Consider the following 27,445-nt stretch of genomic DNA (forward strand, 5'->3'; position numbering starts at 1 on the left):
CCTTCTTCTTTGTCGCTCCATTGGGAGACCCAGACAATTGGGACGTCCAAAAGCAGTCCCTGGGTGGGTAAAAGAATACCCCAATAAAAAGAGCCGACAACGGCTCCCTCTTACAGGTGGGCAACCGCCGCCTGAAGGACTCGCCTACCTAGGCTGGCATCTGCCGAAGCATAGGTATGCACCTGATAGTGTTTCGTGAAAGTGTGCAGACTCGACCAGGTAGCCGCCTGACACACCTGCTGAGCCGAAGCCTGGTGCCGCAATGCCCAGGATGCACCCACGGCTCTGGTAGAATGGGCTTTCAGCCCTGCAGGAATTGGAAGCCCAGAAGAACGGTAGGCTTCAAGAATCGGTTCCTTGATCCACCGAGCCAAGGTTGACTTGGAAGCCTGCGACCCCTTACGCTGGCCAGCGACAAGGACAAAGAGCGCATCAGAACGGCGCAGGGGCGCCGTGCGAGAAATGTAGAGCCAGAGTGCTCTCACTAGATCTAACAAATGCAACTCCTTTTCACATTGGTGAACTGGATGAGGACAAAAAGAAGGTAAGGAGATATCCTGATTGAGATGAAAAGGGGATACCACCTTAGGGAGAAATTCCGGGACCGGACGCAGAACCACCTTATCCTGGTGAAAAACCAGGAAGGGGGCTTTGCATGACAGCGCTGCCAACTCCGACACTCTACGGAGCGATGTGACTGCCACTAGAAAGACCACCTTCTGTGAAAGACGTGAAAGGGAGACATCCCACAGTGGCTTGAAGAAGGGAATTTTGTTACTTACCGTAAATTCCTTTTCTTCTAGCTCTTATTGGGAGACCCAGACGATTGGGGTATAGCTACTGCCCTCCGGAGGCCACACAAAGCACTACACTAAAAAGTGCAAGGCCCCTCCCCTTCTGGCTATACCCCCCCGTGGTATCACGGGTTCTCCAGTTTTAGTGCCAAAGCAAGAAGGAGGAAGCCAATAACTGGTTTAAACAAATTAACTCCGAATAACGTCGGAGAACTGAAAAACCGTTCAACATGAACAACATGTGTACCCGCAAACAACAAAAAAATCCCGAAGGACAACAGGGCGGGTGCTGGGTCTCCCAATAAGAGCTAGAAGAAAAGGAATTTACGGTAAGTAACAAAATTCCCTTCTTCAGCGCTCTATTGGGAGACCCAGACGATTGGGACGTCCAAAAGCTGTCCCTGGGTGGGTAAAGAGATACCTCATGTTAGAGCTGCAAAACAGCCCTCCCCTACGGGGGTGTCACTGCCGCCTGCAGGACTCTTCTACCTAAGCTGGCATCCGCCGAAGCATAGGTATGCACCTGATAATGCTTGGTGAAAGTGTGCAGACTCGACCAGGTAGCTGCCTGGCACACTTGTTGAGCCGAAGCCTGGTGTCGTAATGCCCAGGACGCACCCACGGCTCTGGTTGAGTGGGCTTTTAGCCCTGAAGGAACCGGAAGCCCCGCAGAACGGTAAGCCTCTAGAATAGGTTCTTTGATCCATCGAGCCAGGGTGGCTTTAGAAGCCTGCAACCCCTTGCGCGGACCAGCGACAAGGACAAAAAGTGCATCGGAACGGCGCATGGGCGCCGTGCGGGAAATGTAGATTCTGAGTGCTCTCACCAGATCTAGCAAACGTAAGTCCTTTTCATACCGGTGAACCGGATGAGGACAAAAGGAAGGCAAGGATATATCCTGATTAAGATGAAACGAGGATACGACCTTAGGGAGAAACTCCAGAATGGGGCGCAGCACTACCTTGTCCTGGTGGAACACCAGGAAGGGAGCCTTGGATGACAGAGCTGCCAGCTCCGACACTCGCCGAAGCGATGTGATCGCAACAAGAAACGCCACTTTCTGTGACAGGCGAGAAAATGAAACTTCCTTCAGAGGCTCGAAAGGCGGCTTCTGGAGAGCAACTAGTACCCTGTTCAGATCCCATGGATCTAACGGCCGCCTGTACGGGGGCACAATATGACAGACCCCCTGCAGGAACGTGCGCACCTTAGGAAGACGTGCTAGACGCTTCTGAAAAAACACGGATAGTGCCGAGACTTGCCCTTTAAGGGAGCTGAGCGACAAGCCCTTTTCCAACCCCGATTGCAGGAAGGAAAGAAAGGTAGGCAATGCAAATGGCCAAGGGGATACTCTCTGTGCAGAGCACCAGGATAAGAAAATCTTCCACGTTCTGTGGTAGATCTTAGCAGACGTTGACTTCCTAGCTTGTCTCATTGTGGCTACGACTCCTTGAGATAATCCTGCGGACGCTAGGATCCAGGACTCAATGGCCACACAGTCAGGTTCAGGGCCGCAGAATTCTGATGGAAAAACGGCCCTTGGGACAGTAAGTCTGGTCGGTCTGGCAGTGACCACGGTCGACCGACCGTGAGATGCCACAGATCCGGATACCACGATCTCCTCGGCCAGTCTGGGGCGACGAGTATGACGCGGCTGCAATCGGATCTGATCTTGCGTAACACTCTGGGCAAGAGTGCCAGAGGTGGGAAGACGTATGGGAGCCGGAACTGCGACCAATCTTGAACTAATGCGTCTGCCGCCAGAGCTCTTTGATCGCGCGACCTCGCCATGAATGCCGGGACCTTGTTGTTGTGCCGGGACGCCATTAGGTCGACGTCCGGCACTCCCCATCGGCGACAGATTTCCTGAAACACGTCCGGGTGAAGGGACCACTCCCCTGCGTCCATGCCCTGGCGACTGAGGAAGTCTGCTTCCCAATTTTCTACGCCTGGGATGTGAACCGCGGATATGGTGGAGGCTGTGTCCTCCACCCACATTAGAATGCGCCGGACTTCTTGGAATGCTTGCCGACTGCGCGTCCCTCCTTGGTGATTGATGTATGCCACCGCTGTGGAGTTGTCCGACTGGATTCGGATCTGCTTTCCTTCCAGCCACTGTTGGAAGGCCAGTAGGGCAAGATACACTGCCCTGATTTCCAGAACATTGATCTGAAGGGTGGACTCCTGCGGAGTCCACGTCCCCTGGGCCCTGTGGTGGAGAAACACTGCTCCCCACCCTGACAGACTCGCATCTGTCGTGACCACTGCCCAGGATGGGGGCAGGAAGGATCTTCCCTGAGACAATGAGGTGGGAAGGAGCCACCATTGTAGAGAGTCCTTGGCCGTCTGGGAAAGAGACTTTCCTGTCCAGGGACGTTGACTTCCCGTCCCATTGGCGGAGAATGTCCCATTGAAGTGGGCGCAGATGAAACTGCGCAAAGGGAACTGCTTCCATGGCTGCCACCATCTTCCCGAGGAAGTGCATGAGGCGCCGTAAGGGGTGCGACTGGCCTTGAAGGAGGGATTGCACCCCTGTCTGTAGGGACCGCTGCTTGTTCAGCGGAAGCTTCACTCTCGCTGCTCGAGTATGAAACTCCATGCCAAGATACGTTAGCGACTGTGACGGAGACAGATTCGACTTTGGAAAGTTGATGATCCATCCGAACGTCTGTAGAGTCTCCAGCGTAGCATGTAGACTGAGTTGGCATGCCTCTTGAGAGGGTGCCTTGACAAGTAGATCGTCTAGGTAAGGGATCACCGAGTGTCCCTGAGAGTGCAAGACTGCTACCACCGCCGCCATGACCTTGGTGAAGACCCGGGGGGCTGTCGCCAGACCGAATGGCAGAGCTACGAACTGAAGATGGTCGTTTCCTATCACAAAACGTAGAAAACGTTGATGTTCTGTAGCAATTGGCACGTGGAGATAAGCATCTTTGATGTCTATTGAGGCAAGGAAGTCTCCTTGAGACATTGAGGCAACGACAGAGCGGAGGGTTTCCATCCGGAACCGTCTGGCGTGCACATGTTTGTTGAGCAGCTTTAGATCCAGAACAGGACGGAACGAGCCGTCCTTTTTTGGAACCACAAAGAGATTGGAGTAAAACCCTCGCCCTTGTTCCTGAGGCGGTACAGGAACCACTACTCCTTCTGCTCTTAGGGAGTCCACCGCCTGCAGCAGGGCATCTGCTCGGTCTGGATGTGGGGAGGTTCTGAAGAACCGAGCTGGAGGACGAGAACTGAACTCGATTCTGTACCCGCGAGACAAAATGTTTGTCACCCACCGGTCTTTGACCTGTGACGTCCAAATGTCGGAAAAGCGGGAGAGCCTGCCCCCAACCGGAGATGCGGAGGGGGGGGGCTGGAAGTCATGAGGTAGCCGCTTTGGAAGCGGTTCCTCCATTTGCTTTCTTGGGGCGTGCGTGAGCCCGCCAGGAATCTGAGACTCTTTGCGTCCTCTGAGTCCCTTTGGACGAGGAGAATTGTGTCTTGCCCGAACCTCGAAAGGACTGAAACCTCTGCTGCCATTTTTTCTGCTGAGGTTTGCTTGATCTGGGCTGGGGTAAGGAAGAGTCTTTACCCTTGGACTGTTTAATGATGTCAGCCAATGGCTCGCCAAACAGTCTATCTCTAGATAAAGGCAAGCTGGTTAAACATTTTTTGGAACCAGCATCTGCTTTCCAGTCCTTTAACCACAAGGCTCTGCGCAAAACTACCGAATTGGCGGACGCCATTGAGGTGCGGCTGGTAGATTCTAGGACCGCATTGATAGCGTAAGACGCAAACGCAGACATCTGCGAGGTAAGGGACGCCACTTGCGGCGCCGCTGGATGTATGATAGCATCCACTTTTGCTAAACCAGCTGAAATAGCTTGGAGTGCCCATACGGCTGCGAATGCTGGAGCAAACGACGCGCCGATAGCTTCATAGACAGATTTTAACCAAAGGTCCATCTGTCTGTCATTGGCATCCTTAAGTGAAGCGCCATCCTCCACTGCAACTATGGATCTAGCTGCAAGTTTGGAAATCGGGGGGTCTACTTTTGGACACTGGGTCCAGCGCTTGACCACATCAGGGGGGAAAGGAAAACGTGTATCCTTAGAACGTTTAGAGAAACGCCTTTCTGGATGAGCGTCGTGTTTCTGGATTGATTCTCTGAAGTCAGAGTGATCCAAGAAAGCACTCAATTTACGCTTGGGATAGAGGAAACGAAACTTCTCCTGCTCTGCAGCTGCCTCCTCTGCAGAAGGAGCTGGGGGAGAAATATCCAACAGTCTATTGATGGCTGAGATAAGATCGTTTACCATGGCGTCCCCATCCGGGGTATCCAGATTGAGAGGGGTTCCAGGATAAGACTCCTGATCACTCTCTTCAGACGCATCACAGGGCGACTGATTGCGCTGAGACCCTGAGCAGTGTGATGACGTTGAGGGTCTTTCCCAGCGAGCTCGCTTAGGGTGGCTGGGGCTATCATCTGAGTCATAATACTCAGCCTGGGAAGCCGGGGACCCCCTTGCAGTCTGGACTAATTCCAACTGAGGGGGATTAGAGGACAGAGACCTCGCCGTGTCCATAGACTGAGCCCCAGACATGGATTGCAAAGTTTCAAGGATCTTTGCCATAGTCACAGACATTCCATCAGCAAAAACTGCAAAGTCTGTCCCTGACACCGGGACAGGACTTACAAGCGTCTCAGCCTGGGTCACTACCCCTCCGGACTCCGGCTGGCGAAGCAGCACCGGATCTGAGCATTGCACACAATGGGGGTCTTTGGAACCTGCTGGTAGAGCAGCCCCACATGCAGCACACGCAGTGTACACAGCCCTAGCCTTGGCAGCCTTGCGTTTTGTGGATGACATGTTGCTGCCTCCTCAGAGCGATCTGGGGTCTAGCCAGGAAGCGACCTCACAGTGCAAGAAATAACTAAATATCTATATCTGGTGACACAGTACACCAATACACACTGAGGCACTAGAGGGGCCAGCTGAAATGCCGCTTACCGCCCGCTTAAGAGCGGGTGTGTGTTCTCCAAAAGCCCCCTAGTCCAGGTCTCCCAGAGCCTTGCGTCCTTCCTCCAGCCAGACTGCATGTAATGGCTGCCGGCGTCCTGGGAGAGGAGGGGGGGCGGGCCCTGGGCGTTCCTGGCTAAGAGCGGGAAGCCTGCTTCCCTCTGTGCCTAGTGAGAGGGCTGGAGCATGTAAATCAGGCTCCAGCCCTCGTCGCTGCTGCGAAACAGCGTCTCTCCCCTACCCTGATTGACAGGGTGGGGGCGGGAACGAAGCGGAGCTAGGCCGCAAAAGCCGGGGACTGGATTTATAAACGCCGCCGCCGTAAAAGCGCGGTCGGCGTGTCCCCGGCGCACCACAAGTCACAGCAGCGCCGCCCGGTCCAGTGGGGGTGGCGCTGCGTTCCCACAACACAAAGTCCCCCAGTAAACTGTAGGAACACTAACTCCAACGTTACGGTCCCCGGCGCACTACAACACCCAGCCAGCCCGGAGTGTGTCTGTGCCTGCCGGGGACACAGAGTACCTGTATGATGCAGGGCCTTGTCCCTGATTGTACTCCTGCTCCGTATCCATCAGGTGCTATGGGTCTGTGGATGGAGCCCGGCGTCAGAGCTTAGAGGCCGGCAGGATCCCACTTCCACAGAGCCCTACAAGGGGATGTGGAAGGAAAACAGCATGTGGGGCTCCAGCCCCTGTACCAGCAATAGGTACCTCAACCTTACAACACCATCCACGGGTGAGAAGGGAGCATGCTGGGGGCCCTATATGGGCCCTCTTTTCTTCCATCCGAAATAGTCAGCAGCTACTGCTGACTAAAATCTGTGGAGCTATGCGTGGATGTCTGACCTCCTTCGCACAAAGCTTGAAAACTGGAGAACCCGTGATACCACGGGGGGGTATAGCCAGAAGGGGAGGGGCCTTGCACTTTTTAGTGTAGTGCTTTGTGTGGCCTCCGGAGGGCAGTAGCTATACCCCAATCGTCTGGGTCTCCCAATAGAGCGCTGAAGAAAGGTGGTTTCTGAAGAGCCTTTAGCACTCTGTTAAGATCCCATGGTTCCAGCGGCCTCTTGTAAGGTGGGACTATGTGGCAAACTCCCTGCAGGAACGTGCGGACTTGCGGAAGCCTGGCTAGACGCTTTTGAAAAAATACGGATAGTGCCGATACTTGTCCCTTGAGAGAGCCGAGAGACAACCCCTTGTCCATTCCGGATTGAAGGAAAGACAGAAAAGTGGGTAAGGCAAACGGCCAGGGGGTAAAACCCTGATCAGAGCACCAGGATAAGAAGATCCTCCAAGTCCTATGATAGATCTTGGCGGACGTTGGTTTCCTGGCCTGTCTCATAGTGGCAATGACATCTTGAGATAAGCCTGAGGACGCTAGTAGCCAGGACTCAATGGCCACACAGTCAGGTTGAGGGCCGCAGAATTCAGATGGAAAAATGGCCCTTGAGACAGCAAGTCTGGTCGGTCTGGGAGTGCCCACGGTTGACCCACCGTGAGGTGCCACAGATCCTAGTCTGCTTCCCAGTTTTCTACGCCCGGGATGTGAACTGCGGAGATGGTGGAGGCTGTTGCCTCCGCCCACAGCAGAATCCGCCGAACTTCTTGGAAGGCTTGGCGGCTGCGCGTGCCGCCCTGGTGGTTTATGTACACGACCGCCGTGGCGTTGTCCGACTGTATGCGGATCTGCCTGCCCTCCAGCCACCGATGGAACGCCTTTAGGGCTAGGTACACTGCCCTTATCTCCAGAACATTGATCTGAAGGGAGGACTCTGTCGGAGTCCAGGTTCCCTGAGCCCTGTGGTGGAGAAAAACCGCTCCCCACCCTGACAGACTCGCGTCCGTCGTGACCACAGCCCAGGATGGGGGCAGGAAGGATTTTCCCTTCGACAGAGAAGTGGGAAGAAGCCACCACTGAAGAGAGGTTTTGGCTGCCAGAGAAAGGGAGACGTTCCTGTCTAGGGACGTCGACCTCCTGTCCCATTTGCGGAGAATGTCCCAATGGAGTGGACGCAGATGAAACTGCGCAAAGGGGACTGCCTCCATCGCTGCCACCATCTTCCCCCGGAAGTGCATGAGGCGCCTCAAGGGGTGTGACTGGGCCCGAAGTAGAGAGTGCACCCCAGCTTGCCGCGAACGCTGTTTGTCCAGCGGAAGCTTGACTATCGCTGAGAGAGTATGAAACTCCATCCCGAGGTAAGTCAGTGATTGGGCCGGAGTCAATTTTGACTTTGGGAAATTGATGATCCACCCGAACCTCTGGAAAGTCTCCAGAGCAACGGCCAGGCTGTGTTGACATGCCACCCGGGAGGGTGCCTTGACCAGGAGATCGTCTAAGTAAGGGATCACCGAGTGGCCCTGAGAGTGCAGGACTGCCACAACGGATGCCATGACCTTGGTGAAGACCCGTGGGGTTGTCGCCAGGCCGAAAGGCAGTGCCACAAACTGAAGGTGTTCGTCCCCAATGGCGAAACGCATGAAGCGTTGATGCTCTGGTGCGATCGGCACATGGAGATAGGCATCCCTGATGTCGATTGATGCTAGGAAGTCTCCTTGTGACATCGAGGCGATGACAGAGCGGAGGGATTCCATGCGAAACCGTCTGGTTTTCACATGTCTGTTGAGCAATTTGAGGTCCAAAACGGGACGGAATGATCCGTCCTTTTTTGGCACCGCGAACAGGTTGGAGTAAAAACCGCGACCCCGTTCCTGAAGGGGAACGGGGATCACAACTCCTTCTGTCTTCAGAGTGTCCACCGCCTGAGCAAGTGCATCGGCTCGCTCGGGGGGCGGAGATGTTCTGAAGAAACGAGTCGGAGGACGAGAGCAGAACTCTATCCTGTAACCGTGAGACAGAATGTCTCTCACCCATCGGTCTTGGACATGTGGCCACCAGGCGTCGCCAAAGCGGGAGAGACTGCCACCGACCGAGGATGCGGTTTGTGGAGGCCGAAAGTCATGAGGAGGCCGCCTTGGAGACTGTGCCTCCAGCGGTCTTTGGAGGACGTGACTTAGACCGCCATGCAGAAGAGTTCCTCTAGCTCTTCTGTGGCCTGTTGGACGAGGATGATTGGGATCTGGCTGAGGGCCGAAAGGACCGAAACCTCGCCTGAATTTTCCGTTGCTGAGGTCTTTTTGGCTTGGATTGGGGTAAGGACGAGTCCTTTCCCTTAGATTGCTTAATAATTTCATCCAATTGCTCGCCAAACAATCGGTCGCCAGAAAAAGGCAAACCGGTCAAGAACTTCTTGGAAGCAGAGTCTGCCTTCCATTCGCGCAGCCACATGGCCCTGCGGACTGCCACCGAATTGGCGGATGCTACCGCTGTACGGCTAGCAGAGTCCAGGACTGCGTTCGACGAAAAAGCCGACGCCTGAGAAGTCAAAGACGCTACTTGCGGAGCAGAGGTACGTGTGACCGCATTAATCTCAGGCAGACAAGCTGAGATAGCTTGGAGTGCCCACACGGCTGCAAAGGCCGGGGCGAAAGACGCGCCTGTGGCTTCAAAGATGGATTTCATTAGGAGCTCTATCTGCCTGTCAGTGGCATCCTTGAGCGATGAACCGTCAGCCACTGCTACTACGGATCTAGCCGCCAGTCTAGAGACTGGAGGATCCACCTTGGGACATTGAGCCCAACCCTTGACTACGTCAGAGGGGAAGGGGTAACGTGTGTCATTAAGGCGCTTAGAAAAGCGCGTGTCCGGAAAAGCTCTGTGCTTCTGGACAGCATCTCTGAAGTTAGAGTGATCGAAAAAAGCACTCAGTGTACGTTTGGGAAACCTAAACTGGTGTTTCTCCTGCTGTGAAGCTGACTCCTCCACAGGTAGAGGCGGGGGAGATAGATCTAGCACCTGGTTGATTGACGCTATAAGGTCATTTACTATGGCGTCCCCTTCAGGTGTATCAAGATTGAGAGCAACGTCAGGGTCAGAGCCCTGGGCTGCGACCTCTGCCTCATCCTCCAGAGAGTCCTCAAGCTGAGACCCCGAACAGAGTGATGAAGTCGGGGAAGATTCCCAGCGAGCCTGCTTAGCTGGTCTGGGACTGCGGTCCGTGCCGGAGTCCTCCACGTGATATCTAGGGCCCACCCCAGGAGCATGCTGCGGCGCAGACCGAGAGGGGCCTGGGGACGATGACCCCGCAGTGCCCGGGGCCTGTGTAAGGGCCGGTCTGGACTGCAGACCATTTGTCCATAGACTGAGCCATGGATTGTGAAAGTGACTCAGAGTTTCTCAGCTAAAACTGCAAACTCTGTCCCTGCCGCCTGGACAGGGGAGGCCGGCGGTTCTACCTGGGCCGAGGGTCCCACCAGTGCCCGAGGCTCCGGCTGAGCGAGTGCCACAGGGCCCGAGCATTGCTCACAGTGAGGGTAGGTGGAACCTGCAGGTAGCATAGCCGCACAAGAGGTACAGGTTGCAAAATAACCCTGTGTCTTGGCACCCTTGCTCCTTGTGACCGACATGCTGTTCTCTCCTAGGAGAGTAATCACTGAGGGTATATAGCCAAAGGCTAAACACTGCGGCCGAACCTAGAAAATGTATACAAATATAATAAATATATATACAGTTCGGCACCCTAGGGGAACCAGCACCGTGTGACCGGTGTGGCTTACCGACCGCCCAGAGCGGTGTGTGTCTACCAAATCCCCTGCCTTGGGTCTCCCAGAGCTGCAGCCAGAAGTCCTCCACCGGCAGAATGTGATTAAAACATGGCTGCCGGCGTTCTAAGGGGAGGAGGGAGCCGTGGGCGTGATCAATAAAGTGCGGTAATCTGGTGCCCCAGAGTGATGAGTGAGGGGGGAGGAGGACACTAAAGTATGCTCCAGCCCTCACAGTCGGCGTCAGGCCGACCATCCCGCCCTTACCCCTGACTGGCAGGCCCGGGGGCGGGAGTTTAATGCACTAGGCCGCAAAAGCCGGGGACTAAATTTAATACCGCGGCCGGCAAGCAGGCGCGGTCGGCGCGGTAGTCCCGATCGTGACACAAAAACAGCAGCCGCTGCTGCGTCTGAGACCAAGTGCTCCATGCACCGTCCCCAAGGGGACACAGAGTACCTTTATGATGCAGGGCCTGTCCCTGATGATATTCAGTCTCCTGTCCGTCAGATTCCCCCAGGGGCTGTGGAGGGAGCCCGGTCCCAGTGCCTGGATGACCGGTTAGGATCCCACTTCTCCCAGAGCCTCTAAGGGATGGGGAAGGAAAACGGCATGTGGCTCCAGCCTTTGTACCCGCAATGGGTACCTCAACCTTAACAGCACCGCCGACTTAGTGGGGTGAGAAGGGAATATGCCGGGGGCCCTGGGGCCCTCTTTTCTTCCATCCGATATAATCAGCAGCTGCTGCTGACTAAAATGTGGAGCTTGAGTGAATGTGTGCCTCCTTCAACACAAAGCATAAAAACTGAGGAGCCCGTGATGCACGGGAGGGTGTATAGGCAGAGGGGAGGGGTTACACTTTTTAAAGTGTAATACTTTGTGTGGCCTCCGGAGGCAGAAGCTATACACCCAATTGTCTGGGTCTCCCAATGGAGCGACAAAGAAATTGAATGCTTCAGCATAAATACATAGACAGTTTTAGCTTCTGACTGTGGGAACAATTTGGGGGAAGGTTTGGTTGTGGTCCAGGAGGACTGTGCCTCACCACACAGTCCATAAAGGAATGGTTGGGGAAGGGGTAGTTGTGGAAGAACCTGAGGGCCACACAGAGCCTTGACTTCACAAAAGTCTTAATGTTAGATCTATAAAAACATTACCTTATTTTTAAGACTGCTTTATGGACATGAATATCTTTTCCTTCCAAACGGAATTTTAAGTCTGCCGTTTCTTCACTATCAAACTCCCTTTTCAGTGACTCGGCAACTGTTAGAAAGTCTTCAGGTTCTAGATTAACAAGGAGCCAAAAGTAAATATCTTATCAAAACAGAAAATCTAATGATCACAGCAATGGCCCTTCTGCCATGTAAATGACCAGCCTTATCTGAGAACAGGGGAATGTAAAGACCCAGTCACACACAACGACTTACCAACGATCCCAAAAACGATGCTACCTGATAGGGATCGCAGGTAAGTCGCTGGGAGGTCGCAGGTGAGATGTCACACAGTCAGATCTTACCAACGATACAGGTCGCAGTAGCGACCTGTATAACGATCTCAGCAGTCACTATGACCCTGTCACACAGTGTCAAACACAGCGATGGGTCTTGCCCAGCAGGACATCACCTTTGAAGAAAATGGCCTGGACCATTCTGCAACGACTAGAGATCTCACAGCAGGGGCCTGATCGCTGGTAGGTGTCACACATAAGATCGGTAACGGGATCGCTACTGCGTCACGGAAACCGTGACTCAGCTGCGATCTCGCTAGCGATCTTGTTATGTGTGACGGTACCTTAAGGCTATGTGCGCACTGAGCGTTTTTCGGCTCAAAACTGCATGACTTTCCTTCCCCAGCAAAGTCTATGACTTAACATTTCTGCTGTCTGCACACAGCTTTTTTTTTTAGCTGCAATTGAGCAAAAATTAAAAAAAAAAAAAAAAAAACGACATGTCAATCCTTTCCTGAGTTTGTGCGTTTTCCACCCATGCAATGCATTGGAAAAAAGCAGCAAAACGCAGAGATCAAAAGAAGGGAATTTTGTTTACTTACCGTAAATTCCTTTTCTTCTAGCTCTAATTGGGAGACCCAGACAATTGGGTGTATAGGCTATGCCTCCGGAGGCCGCACAAAGTATTACACTCAAAAGTGTTAAGCCCCTCCCCTTCTACCTATACACCCCCCGTGCTCCCACGGGCTCCTCAGTTTTGGTGCAAAAGCAAGAAGGAGGAAAAAGAATTATAAACTGGTTTAAAGTAACTTCAATCCGAAGGAATATCGGAGAACTGAAACCATTCAACATGAACAACATGTGTACACAAAAAAACAGGGGCGGGTGCTGGTTCTCCCAATTAGAGCTAGAAGAAAAGGAATTTACGGTAAGTAAACAAAATTCCCTTCTTTGTCGCTCTATTGGGAGACCCAGACAATTGGGACGTCCAAAAGCAGTCCCTGGGTGGGTAAAATAATACCTCGTAAGAGAGCCGTAAAACGGCCCTTTCCTACAGGTGGGCAACCGCCGCCTGAAGGACTCGTCTACCTAGGCTGGCATCCGCCGAAGCATAGGTATGCACCTGATAGTGTTTCGTGAAAGTGTGCAGGCTCGACCAGGTAGCCGCCTGACACCTGCTGAGCCGCAGCCTGGTGCCTCAAAGCCCAGGACGCGCCCACGGCTCTGGTAGAATGGGCCCTTGATCAGTATCCAAGTACGGGATCACCAAGTGACCCTGAGAGTGGAGGACCGCTACTACAGTCGCCATAACCTTGGTAAAAACCCGTGGAGCTGTTGCCAGGCCGAACGGCCGTGCCACGAATTGCAGGTGTTCATTTCCTATGGCGAAGCGCCAGAAGCGCTGGTGCTCTGGAGCAATCGGTACGTGGAGATAAGCATCTTTGATATTGATCGACGCAAGGAAATCTCCTTGGGACATTGAGGCGATGACGGAGCGGAGGGATTCCATCCGGAACCGTCTGGTTTTTTACATGTTTGTTGAGCAGTTTCAGGTCCAGGACCGGGCGGAAAGACCCGTCCTCCTTTGGGACCACAAACAAGTTGGAGTAAAAACCGTGGCTCAGTTGCTGAAGAGGAACCGGGATCACCACTCCTTCTGCCTTCAGCGTGCGCAGCGCCTGCAGAAGAGCCTCGGCTCGCTAGTGAGGCGGGGATGACCTGAAGAATCGAGTCGGGGGACGAGAGGTGAACTCTATCTTGTAACCGTGAGACAGAATGTCTCTCACCCAGCGGTCTTTTATTTGTGGCAGCCAGGTGTCGCAAAAGCGGGAAAGCCTGCCACCGACCGAGGATGCTACTAGAGGAGGTCGAAAGTCATGAGGAAGCCGCTTTGTTAGCGGCGCCTCCGGTGGCCTTTTAAGGACGTGACTTAGACCGCCATGCATCAGAGTTCCTTTGTACTTTCTGAGACCTTTTGGACGAGGAGAATTGGGACCTGCCCGCGCCCTGAAAGGGCCGAAACCTCGACTGCCCTCTCCTCCGTTGGGGTATGTCCTGTTTGGACTGGGGTAAGGATGTATCCTTTCCCTTGGATTGTTGATGATTTCATCCAGACGCTCGCCAAACAGCCTGTCGCCAGAAATTGGCAAACTGGTTAAGCGCTTTTTTGGAAGCAGAATCTGCCTTCCATTCCCGTAGCCACAAGGCCCTGCGGAGTACCACCGAATTGGCGGCCGCGACCGCCGTACGGCTCGCAGAGTCCAGGACAGCAATAATAGCGTAAGACGCAATTGCCGAGGTCTGGGTGGTAATGGATGCCACTTGTGGCGCGGCCGTGCATGTGGCTGCTTCAATTTGTGCTTGACCTGCTGAGAAAGCTTGTAGCGCCCATACAGCTGCGAATGGTGGGGCAAAAGAAGCTCCGATAGCTTCATAGATGGATTTCAACCAGAGCTCCATCTGCCTGTCAGTGGCATCCTTGAGCGAGGCCCCCTCGTCCACTGCAAGTATGGATCTAGCCGCCAGTCTGGAGATTGGAGGATCCACTTTGGGACACTGAGTCCAACCTTTAACCACGTCAGGGGGAAAAGGATAACGTGTATCCTTAAGGCGCTTAGAAAAAACGCTTATCTGGACAAGCATGATGATTCTGGACTGCCTCTCTGAAATCAGAGTGGTCTAGAAACATACTCTGTGTAAGAGAAGCTGACTCCTCCGCCGGAGCTGATGGAGAAATATCCAGCATTTGATCGATGGACGCAATAAGATTGTTCAGTATGGCGTCCCCGTCTGGAGTATTAAGATTGAGAGCGCCCTCAGGATCAGAATCCTGATCAGCTGTCTCCGCATTATCAACCAGAGATTCCCCCCGCTGAGACCCTGAACAATATGATGTCGAGGGAAATTCTAAGCGAGCCCGCTTAGTCGGTCTGGGGCTGGGGTCTAAGTCAGAACCCTCAGCCTGGGATGTATGAGATACCCCGGGAGGACATTGTTGGTCCAACTGAGGGGGGCCAGGGAACAATGATTCAACAGAGTCCCTTTGCTGAGATACCGGCCTGGACTGCAAGGCTTCTAGTATCTTAGCCATAGTCTCAGAGTTTTGCAAACTCCGTCCCCGTCACTAGGACAGTGTCAACAGGTGGCTCCCCCTGGGCCCCTCTTAGCAGAGGCCCTGGCTGAAGAAGTGACACAGGGGCCGAACATTGCACACAATGAGGGTCAATGGAACCTGCCGGCAGCTGGGTCGTACAAGCGACGCAGGCAGCATAATAAGCCTGTGTTTTTGGCACCCCTGCCTTTTGTGGGCGCCATGCTATTGTTTTCCCTGAGTAACACACTAGGGTATATAGCCAGAATGAACTGTGCTCATACAGTGTAAAATATATACTAAAAACAAATAATGTATCAGTACACTACAGCACCATGAGGGTAGCACCACAGGTGCTGCTTACCAGCCGCCTAAAGCGGTTATGAGGCCACCAGAGACCGTGTCTGGGTCTCTCAGGGTTTGTCCCTCTCTGCAGCGTCGTAGGAGCTGACAGGAAATGGCTGCGGCGTCCTGACGAGAGGAGGGAGCCGTGGGCGTAGCCGAGGTGCTCACACTGTGCACAGTGAGGGGGGGTGGAGTATGGAAATCATACTCCAGCCCTCAGTGCTGCTCTTCCGTGCAGCGTCCCGCCCTTCCCCTGCCTGTCAGGGCTGAGGGCGGGAGAAAGGGAAACTAGGCCGCAAGCCAAGCCGGGGACTCGAGTATAAGCGTGGCCGCCGTAAAAGCGCGGCCAACGCCGAAGTCCCCGGCGAACTACAAGTCCCAGCTGCGCCGCAGTTTCCCATGGCAGCGGCGGTTAGCGCGGTAGCCCCTACATATAAACACACTCAGCGACGCTGAGTGTGTAATGGCACAGTTTAACCCGGTCCCCCGGTGCACTAGCACACCCAGCAAAGCTGAGGTGTTGCCGTGCGCGGTCCCCACAGGGATACAGAGTACCTTCACGTAGCAGGGCCATGTCCCTGAACGGTACCCGGCTCCTATCCAGCAGGCTCCACAGGAGTTGTGGATGAAGCACGGTCTCAGTGCCTGGAGACCGATAGGATCCCACTTCACCCAGAGCCCTGAGGGGGATGGGGAAGGAAAGCAGCATGTGGGCTCCAGCCTCCGTACCCGCAATGGATACCTCAACCTTAACAACACCGCCGACAAGAGTGGGGTGAGAAGGGAGCATGCTGGGGGCCCTATATGGGCCCACTTTTCTTCCAACCGACACAGTCAGCAGCTGCTGCTGACTAATTTGTGGAGCTGTGCTGTGCGTGTCTGACCTTCGCACAAAGCAAAAAACTGAGGAGCCCGTGGGAGCACGGGGGGTGTATAGGCAGAAGGGGAGGGGCTTAACACTTTTGAGTGTAATACTTTGTGCGGCCTCCGGAGGCATAGCCTATACACCCAATTGTCTGGGTCTCCCAATAGAGCGACAAAGAAACGCAGCATAACGCAGCCAAAAATGCACGCGTTTTTACCACTTTTTGCCTTGGGCGCGTTTGTTGCAGCCAAAAACGCAGTGTTTTTGAGAAGTGGAAAAACGTTATTTAGGCTATGTGCACACTAACAGTGAATTCAGTTTTAACAAAATCCGACAAATGAAGAGCTCACTAGCTTAAGAAAAATTATCTAGCTGCCTGAATTGGTAGGAAAAAGTTTTAATAAATAATTTTATTTCTAATGGTGCCGACATATTCCACCACACTTTGCAATCAGAGGTGACATACTCGAATGCATTTTCTGTAACACTGGAACAATTACAAGAGGAGCGAGTCCTGCTCGTTACAAGTTATGAGGAAATAAAAATAGGATACAAAAGTAAAAAAAATAAATTAAATGTTTGTCATGTATGGTGCAGCCATCATTATAATAAATAATTGCATTTAAATAATGCTCTATGAACCAACCACCAGCCACTATCTGTACATGTACAAAGTGCTATTGAGTCTCAGGTCTAGCCTTCGGAGCAGCCATGACTTACCTACAGAAAGCACGTGCCACATAACTGGTGGGTTTGAAAAACAAGCAAAGACATCATCTGTACAAATAAAGTTTGTGAGATGAGGGGCGAGAATAATCTGGCCCCGACAAGGGCCCCACATGTAAACTTGTCCACTTTGTGATTTGGCAGCAGAAGTATGAGATGAGTGACAAGCTGCAATCTCCACTATTCTGCAAAAACAATGCACAGGTCTGTCAGTGGTTATATCAAAGTCTGAATAGCAGAATAAGAATGTAATGTACAGTATTAGTAAAGTTATTTCAATTATGTAATTATAAAGGGAGCCTATAAGCAGAAAATGACGGTACTAACCAAGCACAGGTGCCCCCTTTATGAGGCAGAGCAATGCAGTGCACCATCCATCTCTGCTCCGGCTCCTGTAGGTCCAGAGCTGTCATTCAAGGAACAGGAGGACAGATGGATGCACTAAACGTCTTGGCCACGCCAGGTTTACACAACACCTGTGCTTGGTTTGAACAGTGGTTTTGTGCTGACTCCAAGAGGAGTAAAACATTATATAAGCATCACATTATAGGCCCAAATCTCTGGAAGAATATGGGAAATACAAAAAAAGGAATTCTCAGCGAAGCGGTGTGAATAACAAGGGAAGAAATTATCCCCTTTTGACCCGGTGACAAATCTTTAAAAAAGGTGTGGTTTTCCTATGCTCGAAGCAAAAGAACACGCACACCAGTATACTATACCTTTCACTGGTCTCCACTCTAACTGGAGAAAGCTGGTTGCTTTTGTTGCCAATTCCAAGTTGGCCATTCGTGTTCGCGCCCCAGGAGTAGAGATAGCCTTGATCAGTCAGCCCCATAGTATGGCTATAGCCACAAGCAATCTGGAAAATATGGACAACTTTACAAAAGCAGAAAGAGCCCTTTTAAATCTAGAAGCACAAAAAAAAAACCACTAAAAAAAAAACAAAAAACAAAAAAAAATAACCTAAGAACTGCCAGTTTCCAATCTATAATTTAAAGGGAACCTGTCACCAATATGCGTTCTGACCTATCACCAGACGCATGTGTGCCCTAATTACACCTCCCTACCCATCCCTGTGCTGTAAAATTGTATAATATGAAAGTAATAAAAAAAACATTTTATTCCCTTCATATTTCGTATGTAAATAGCAGGGAATGTGGTCACAGGGGCGGCGCCTTGCCCTATGGACTTCTGCATATTTCTGTGGTATCATGCCCCTGTGCACGTGATACCATGGAGAGACGTCCCAGTCGCTCATTCTGCGAGCATTGCGGCAGGCTTCTCTTCAGAGTTCTCCTTGTCAGTCTCAGACGCGCAGTGCGCGTCTGAAGCCGGCGATTGAACACCCGGAAAAGAAGCCTGCTGCAATGCGCACAGGATAGAATGAGCGACGGGGACGTCTCCATAGTATCACGCCCACAGGGGCATGATACCACGGAAATATGTAGACGTCCATAGGGCAAGGCGCCGCCCCTGTGACCACATTCCCTGCTATTTACATATGAAGAATGAAGGTAATAAAACGTTTTTTATTACTTTCACATTATAAAATTTTACAGCACAAGGATGGGTAGGGAGGTGTAATTAGGGCACACATGCGTCTGCTGATGGGTCAGAACACATTCTAGGTGACAGGTTCTCTTTAACCCCTTAACAACCCATGACGTACTAGATACGTCATGGATCGTGTTCGTGTTCCGGTAAGCCCCGCCCCCTGCCGCCGGCGGCGATCGGCGCACATATCAGCTGTTATCAACAGCTGATATGTGTGCCTGCTAGCCGCGGGTGGAATCGCTTCCACCCGCGCCCATTAACCCCTTACATTTCGCTGCCAAAGTCTTGGCAGCGATATGTATATGGGCGCCGCCATGACAGTGACTTACCCCGCCCCCGCCGGAAGTCACGTGACATGATCACGTGACTTTCGGCGGTTGCCATGGTAGCACAGGGTCATGTGATGACGCCTGTAGCTAACATGAGTCACTTCCTCTCAATGCCGGAATACAGCCGGCATTGAAAGTGAAGCAGCAAATCTGCAGTTCTCAGCTCTGTAGCTGAGATCTGCAGATTGTGCAAAGCGATCGGATTGCTGATCGCAATAGCCCCCTAGGGGGACTAGTAAAATAAAAAAAAAAAAAGTAATCTATACACTAGTATAGATAAAGAGATCTTTAGAAAAAGTATTTCTAAAGATCTTTTACCGTATGCCAATGAGCGAGGGAACTAGTCCCGTGGGCGTTATATCCCCAGCCAGTCGGCCCCATTAGCATGTTAGCATGCCCCTGTGTGTGTGCTATCATGCTAATGAAAATGCAGCATCACAGGATAATCTCACTCACCTCTCCGCCGCTATTGCGTCCGACGGGGAATTTTAGCTCAGTGTGCATGACCCATGACGTGTATTCATTAGCATGATAGCACACCCACAGGGGCGTACCAACATGCTAATGGTAGCGATTGGCAGGGGACTAGTGTCTGCGATCATTAGCATACGGTAAAAGATCTTTAGAAATCCTTTTTCTAAAGATCCCTCTATCTATGCTAGTATATACAGGAACGGTTAGGCAGGGATTAGCAATATACACCCAGAACTGCTCGTAGTTCTGGCTGCATATTGTACCTGACAGATTCCCTTAAAGGGAATCTGTCACCAGGATTTTCCCACTGTTCCACGCAATGCACGAAAACAATTTCTAGTGATAGTTTAACAAGAACCAGACTACAGTTTCTTCACTGAAGGCATCTAATGTCAGAGTAACAGCACAGTTACGGACATACCTTTAGTTCAACATATGCATGATCCTGAAGACACATTCTCTAACATGCATAGTTTTATATTATAGTGGTTAATTAAAATTAAACATTTTTACGATAAAAATTAAATGTAGCTTTTGTCACCACTAGATACAATCCATATAAATATAAGTTATGTAACTGATGGCTTGTTTTTGCACCCTGAGCTGTTTTTTCTTTGGTTTGTTTTTTTATTGACATCATTATGCAGGGCATTACAGTAGCTTGGGTATCCATGGTTACAACGACATACAGTAACTGTTCCTAGTAGTTGTAACCATGGATACTTAACGCCTTCACCCACAGGTGTTTTTCGTTTTTTCTAGGGTTTTTTGCTCCCCTTCTTCCAAGAGCTGTAACTTTTTTTATTTTTCGTCAATCTTGCCATAAAAAGGGCTTGTTTTTTGCGGATTGAGTTGTACTTTTAAATGAAACCATAATTTTTACCATATAATGTACTGGAAAACAGCAAAAATTCAAGTGCGGAAAAACTGCAAAAAAAAAAAAGTGCAATAGTTTTTGGGATATTTTACTCACCATGTTCACTATATGATAAAACTGATGTGTTGGTGTGATGCCTCAGGTCGGTACAAGTTTGTAGACAAAAATGTATAGGTTTACTTTTATCTAAGGGGTTAAAAAAATTCACACATTTGTCCAAACAAAGTAGCGCACTTTTTGCGCCATATTCAGAAACTCCTAGCGTTATTTTTGGGGATCTATGGCTCAGTGACCGCTTATTTTGTGTGTCTTGAGCTGACGTTTTTAATGGTGCCATTTGTGCGCAGATGCTACGTTTAGATCGTCTGTTATTGCATTTTGCGCAAACTTTGAGACCAAAAAAACAAAAAACAAAAAAAACCCAAAAACTTCATTTTGACATTTGGAATTTTTTTGCCGCTACGCTGTTTACTGATTGGATTAACTGATTTTATATTTTGATAGATTGGGCATTTCTGAATGCAGCGATACCAAATGTGTATTTTAATTTTTATTGTGCCAAATGGGGGGTGATTTGAACTTAGGTTTAATTTTTAAAGAAGGGAATTTTGTTTACTTACCGTAAATTCCTTTTCTTCTAGCTCCTATTGGGAGACCCAGACAATTGGGTGTATAGCTACTGCCTCCGGAGGCCACACAAAGTATTACACTTTAAAAAGTGTAACCCCTCCCCTCTGCCTATACACCCCCCCGTGCATCACGGGCTCCTCAGTTTTGGTGCAAAAGCAGGAAGGAGGAAACTTATAAATTGGTCTAAGGTAAATTCAATCCGAAGGATGTTCGGAGAACTGAAACCATGAACCAAAAGAACAATTCAACATGAACAACATGTGTACACAAAAAAATAAACAGCCCGAAGGGAACAGGGGCGGGTGCTGGGTCTCCCAATAGGAGCTAAAAGAAAAGGAATTTACGGTAAGTAAACAAAATTCCCCCCTTCTTTGTCGCTCCATTGGGAGACCCAGACAATTGGGACGTCCAAAAGCAGTCCCTGGGTGAGTAAAAGAATACCCCGATAAAAAAAGCCAACAACGGCCCTCCTCTTACAGGTGGGAAACCGCCGCCTGAAGGACTCGCCTACCTAGACTGGCATCCGCCGAAGCATAGGTATGCACCCGATAGTGTTTCGTGAAAGTGTGCAGACTAGACCAGATAGCCGCCTGACACACCTGCTGAGCCGTAGCCCAGTGTCTCAATGCCCAAGACGCCCCTACGGCTCTGGTAGAATGGGCTTTCAGCCCTGAAGGAATCGGAAGCCCTGAAGAACGGTAGGCTTCAACAATTGGTTCCTTGATCCACCTAGCCAAGGTTGACTTGGAAGCCTGCGACCCCTTACGCTGGCCAGCGACAAGAACAAAGAGCGCATCAGAATGGCGCAGTGGCGCCGTGCGAGACACGTAGATCCGGAGTGCTCTCACAAGATCTAACAAGTGCAAATCCTTTTCACATTGGTGAATTGGATGAGGGCAAAAAGAAGGTAAGGAGATCTCCTGATTGAGATGAAAAGGGGACACCACCTTAGGGAGAAAGTCCGGGACCGGACGCAGAACCACCTTATCCTGGTGAAATACCAGGAAGGGGGCTTTGCATGACAACGCTGCAAGCTCCGACACTCTTTGGAGTGATGTAACTGCCACTAGAAATGCCACCTTCTGCGAAAGACGTGATAGAGAGACATCCCGCAGCGGCTCAAAGGTGGTCTTCTGAAGAGCCCGTAGAACCCTGTTGAGATCCCAGGGTTCCAGCGGCCGCTTGTAAGGTGTGACTATGTGGCAAACTCCCTGCAGGAACGTGCGGACCTGCGGAAACCTGGCTAGACGCTTTTGAAAAAAACACGGAAAGCGCCGATACTTGTCCCTTGAGAGAGCCGAGAGACAAACCCTTGTCCCTTCCGGATTGAAGGAAGGAATGAAACGTGGGTAAGGCAAACGGCCGGGGGGTAAACCCCTTATCAGGGCACCAGTCCTGTGATAGATCTTGGCTGACGTTGGTTTCCTGCCCTGTCTCATAGTGGTAATGACCTCTTGAGATAACCCTGAGGACGCTAGGAGCCGGGACTCAATGGCCACACAGTCAGGTTGAGGGCCGCAGAATTCAGATGGAAAAATGGCCCTTGAGACAGCAAGTCTGGTCTGCCTGGGAGCGCCCACGGTTGACCCACCGTGAGGTGCCACAGGTCCGGGAACCACGACCTCCTCGGCCAGTCTGGAGCGACGAGGATGGCGTGGCGGCAGCCGGACCTGATCTTGCGCAACCTCTGGGCAGAATTGCCAGAGGAACGCCTTTAGGGCTAGATACACTGCCCTTATCTCCAGACCATTGATCTGAAGGGAGGACTCTGTCGGAGTCCAGGTTCCCTGAGCCTTGTGGTGGAGAAAAACCGCTCCCCACCCTGACAGACTCGCGTCCGTCGAGACCACAGCCCAGGATGGGGGCAGGAAAGATTTTCCCTTCGACAGAGAAGAGGGAAGAAGCCACCACTGAAGAGAGGTCTTGGCTGCCAGAGAAAGAGAGACGTTCCTGTCTAAGGATGCAGACCTCTTGTCCCATTTGCGGAGAATGTCCCATTGGAGTGGACGCAGATGAAACTGCGCAAAGGGAACTGCCTCCATTGCTGCCACCATCTTCCCCAGGAAGTGCATGAGGCGCCTCAAGGGGTGTGACTGGGCCCGAAGGAGAGATTGCACCCCTGTTTGCAGCGAACGCTGTTTGTCCAGCGGTAGCTTGACTATCGCTGAGAGAGTATGAAACTCCATCCCGAGGCAATTCAGTGATTGGGTCGGATTCCATTTTGACTTTGGGAAATTGCTGATCCCCCCGAATCTCTGGAGAGTCTCCAGAGCAACGGTCAGACTGTGTTGACATGCCACCCGGGAGGGTGCCTTGACTAGGAGATCGTCTAAGTACGGGATCACCGAGTGGCCCTGAGAGTGTAGGACTGCCACAACGGATGCCTTGACCTTGGTGAAAACCCGTGGGGCTGTCGCCAGGCCGAAAGGCAGTGCCACAACTGAAGGTGTTCGTCCAATGGCGAAACGCAGGAAGCGTTGATGCTCTGGAGCGATCGGCACATGGAGATAGGCATCCCTGATGTCGATTGATGCTAGGAAGTCTCCTTGAGACATCGAAGCGATGACAGAGCGGAGGGATTCCATGCGAAACCGCCTGGTTCTCACATGTCTGTTGAGCAATTTGAGGTCCAAAACGGGACGGAATGAACCGTCCTTTTTTTGGCACCACGAACAGGTTGGAGTAAAAATCGCGACCACGTTCCTGAAGGGGAACTGGGATCACAACTCCTTCTGTCTTCAGAGTGTCCACCGCCTGAAAGTGCATCGGCTCGCTCGGGGGGCGGAGATGTTCTGAAAGAAACGAGTCGGAGGACGAGAGCTGAACTCTATCCTGTAACCGTGAGACAGAAGTCTCTCACCCATCGGTCTTGGACATGTGGCCACCAGGCGACGCAAAAGCGGGAGAGCCTGCCACCGACCAAGGATGCGGCTTGGGGAGGCCGAAAGTCATGAGGAGGCCGCCTTGGAGCCGGTGCCTCCGGCTGTCTTTGGACATGACTTAGACCGACATGCAAAAGTTTCTCTGGCTCTTCTGTGGCCTGTTTGACGAGGAGGATTGGGATCTGGCTGAGGCCGAAAGGACCGAAACCTCGCTTGAATTTTTCGTTGCTGAGGTCTCTTTGGTTTTGGCTTGGGTAAGGACGAGTCCTTTCCCTTGGATCCAATTGCTCGCTCAACAATCGGTCGCCAGAAAAAGGCAAACCGGTCAAGAACTTCTTGGAAGCAGAGTCTGCCTTCCATTCGCGTAGCCATATGGCCCTGCTGACTGCCACCGAATTGGCGGATGCTACCGCTGTACGGCTAGTCGAGTCCAGGACAGCATTCATGGCGTAGGATGAAAATACCGACGCCTGAGAAGTCAACGACGCTACTTGCGGAGCAGAGGTACGGGTGACCGCATTAATCTCAGACAGACAAGTTGAGATAGCCTGGAGTGCCCACACTGCTGCAAAGGCTGGGGCAAAGAACGCGCCTATGGCTTCATAGATGGATTTCATCATGAGCTCTATTTGCCTGTCAGTGGCATCCTTGAGCGATGAACCATCTGCCACTGATACTACGGATCTAGCCGCCAGTCTAGAGACTGGAGGATCCACCTTGGGACATTGAACCCAACCCTTAACTACGTCAGAGGGGAAGGGGTAACGTGTGTCATTAAGGCGTTTAGTAAAGTGCTTGTCCGGAAAAGCCCTGTGCTTCTGGACAGCATCCTGAAGTTAGAGTGATCGAAGAAAGCACTCCGAGTACGTTTGGGAAACCTAAACTGGTGCTTCTCCTGCTGTGAGGCCGACTCTTCTATAGGTGGAGTTGGGGGAGAAAGATCTAGCACCTGGTTGATGGACGCTATAAGGTCATTTACTATGGCGTCCCCTTCAGGTGTATCAAGATTGAGAGCAACGTCAGGATCAGAGTCCTGGGCTGCGACCTCCGCCTCATCCTCTAGAGAGTCCTCAAGCTGAGACCCCGAACAGCGTGATTAAGTCGGGGAAGATTCTAAGCGAGCCCGCTTAGCCGGTCTGGGACTGCGGTCCGTGCCGGAGTCCTCCACGTAATAACTAGAGGCACCCCAGGAGCACGCTTCGTCGCAGACCGAGAGGAGCCTGGGGGCAATCCCGCAGTGCCCAGGGCCTGTGTAAGGGCCGGTCTGGACTGCAAGGCTTCTAGTATCTTAGCAGACCATTTGTCCATAGACTGAGCCATGGATTGTGACAGTGACTCAGAGAGTTTCTCAGCTAAAACTGCAAACTCTGTCCCTGCCACCTGGACAGGGAAAGCCGGCGATTCTACCTGGGCCGAGGGTACCACCAGAGCCCCAGGCTCCGGCTGAGCGAGTGCCACCGGGCCCGAGCATTGCTCACAGTGAGGGTAGGTGGAACCTGCAGGTAGCATAGCCGCACAAGAGGTACAGGTTGCAAAATAACCCTGTGTCTTGGCACACTTGCTCCTTGTGAACGACATGCTGTTGTCTCCCAGGAGAGTGATTCCTGAGGGATATATAGCCACAAGCTAACAGTACAGCTGAACCGAGAAAAAAAATAATATAATATAATATAATATAATATAATATAATATAATATAATATAATATAATATAATATAATATAATATAATATAATATAATATAATATAATATAATATAATATAATATAATATAATATAATATAATATAATATAATATAATATAATATAATATAATATAATATAATATAATATAATATAATATAATATAATATAATATAATATATAATATATAATATAATATATAATATATAATATAATATAATATAATATATAATATATAATATAATATAATATAATATAATATATAATATAATATAATATATAATATAATATATAATATATAATATAATATAATATATAATATAATATAATATAATATAATATAATATAATATAATATAATATAATATAATATAATATAATATAATATAATATAATATAATATAATATAATATAATATAATATAATATAATATAATATAATATAATATAATATATATATATATATTATATATATATATATATATATATATATATATATATATATATATATATATATATATACATATATACATATATACATATATACATATATACATATATACATATATACATATATACATACACACACAGTTCGGCACTCTAGGGGGACCAGCACCGACCGCTCAAGCGGTGTGTGGCCACCAGATTCCCTGCCTCTGGCCTTCCAGGGCTGCAGCCAGAAGTCCTCCACCGGCAGAATGTGCTTAAAACATGGCTGTCGGCGTTCACAGGGGAGGAGGGAGCCGTGGGCGTAACTAAAAAAGTGCGGGAATCTGGTGCCACCGAGTGATTAGTGAGGGGGGAGGAGGACAGCCAAGTGTGCTCCAGCCCTCACTGTCTGCGTCAGACCGACCGTCCCGCCCTTACCCCTGACTGGCAGGCCCGGGGGCGGGAGTTTAAGGCACTAGGCCGCAAAAGCCGGGGACTAAAGTTAAAACCGCGGCCGGCAAGCAGGCGCGGTCGGCGCGGTAGTCCCGGTCTCATACCAACACCGCAGTCGCTGCAGCGTCTGAGGCCAAAGTGCTCCATGCACCGTCCCCAAGGGGACACAGAGTACCTGTAGATGCAGGGCCCTGTCCCTGATGATACTCAGTCTCCTGTCCGTCAGAATCCCACAGGGGCTGCGGAGGGAGCCCGGTCCCAGTGCCTGGATGACCGGATAGGATCCCACTTCTCCCAGAGCCTCTAAGGGATGGGGAAGGAAAACGGCATGTGGCTCCAGCCTATGTACCCGCAATGGGTACCTCAACCTTAACAACACCGCCGACTCAGTGGGGTGAGAAGGGAGCATGCCGGGGGCCCTGTTATGGGCCCTCTTTTCTTCCATCCGATATAATCAGCAGCTGCTGCTGACTAAAATGGGAGCATGAGTGAATGTGTGCCTCCTTCAACACAAAGCATAAAAACTGAGGAGCCCGTGATGCACGGGGGGGGTGTATAGGCAGAGGGGAGGGGTTACACTTTTTAAAGTGTAATACTTTGTGTGGCCTCCGGAGGCAGTAGCTATACACCCAATTGTCTGGGTCTCCCAATGGAGCGACAAAGAAAACTTTTTTGGTTTACTAGTCCCCCTAGGGGAGTATAATGATCAGCAGTCTGATCGCTCTTTTATTTCTCCAGATCACAGCTACACATCTGAGATCTGGAGAAAAGCTGCTTTCCTCTCACACACTGCCCTCTGCCAGCAGGGAGAGAAAGTGACATGACCATTACATGACCCTGTGCTACCATGGCAACCACCGAAAAGTCATATGATCACGTCACATGACTTCTGATGGGGGTGGGTAAGTTTTGCTTATGGCAGCGCGCTGATACAGCTCACTCTCAGAATTTGACAGCGTGATGTAATAGGTTAATAAGCCTGGCAGGCACACATGTCAGCTGTTGAAATCCGCTGATATGTGCATGGATCGCCACAGACTGCCCATGGCAGGCGGCGGGGATTAATCTCACACAATCCATGACGTACGCAGTAGGTCATGTGTCGTGAAGAGGTTAGGCTGCTTGTAATGCCCTGCACATGAGGTAAGAGAAATCACTAATTAGGCAAACTATTTGCTAGTAATGTTTCTTAATTGGTGTAAACTTTCAGCAGTAAATCCCCCACCAATCTATGTGTTACCACCAAGTCCACAAATAGGTGTTAAAG

General features: G+C 50.8%; 1 protein-coding gene across 2 annotated transcripts in view; it reads right to left on the reverse strand.

The window, feature by feature from the left end:
• The window catches only part of RCBTB1 (RCC1 and BTB domain containing protein 1), a 72,788-nt gene that overhangs the window by 19,964 nt on the left and 25,379 nt on the right, over positions 1 to 27,445 (reverse strand). For both annotated transcript variants that reach the window (XM_075334562.1, XM_075334561.1), the window contains 3 exons: positions 17,590 to 17,729; positions 16,865 to 17,055; positions 11,554 to 11,680 (listed from right to left, as the gene is read on the reverse strand). In XM_075334562.1, the coding sequence (XP_075190677.1) occupies positions 11,554 to 11,680; positions 16,865 to 17,055; positions 17,590 to 17,729 (458 nt within the window). The remainder of the gene's footprint in view (positions 1 to 11,553; positions 11,681 to 16,864; positions 17,056 to 17,589; positions 17,730 to 27,445) is intronic.

The sequence above is a fragment of the Anomaloglossus baeobatrachus genome, chromosome 2, assembly GCF_048569485.1.
Source record: "Anomaloglossus baeobatrachus isolate aAnoBae1 chromosome 2, aAnoBae1.hap1, whole genome shotgun sequence".
NCBI classification, from domain to species: domain Eukaryota; kingdom Metazoa; phylum Chordata; class Amphibia; order Anura; family Aromobatidae; genus Anomaloglossus; species Anomaloglossus baeobatrachus.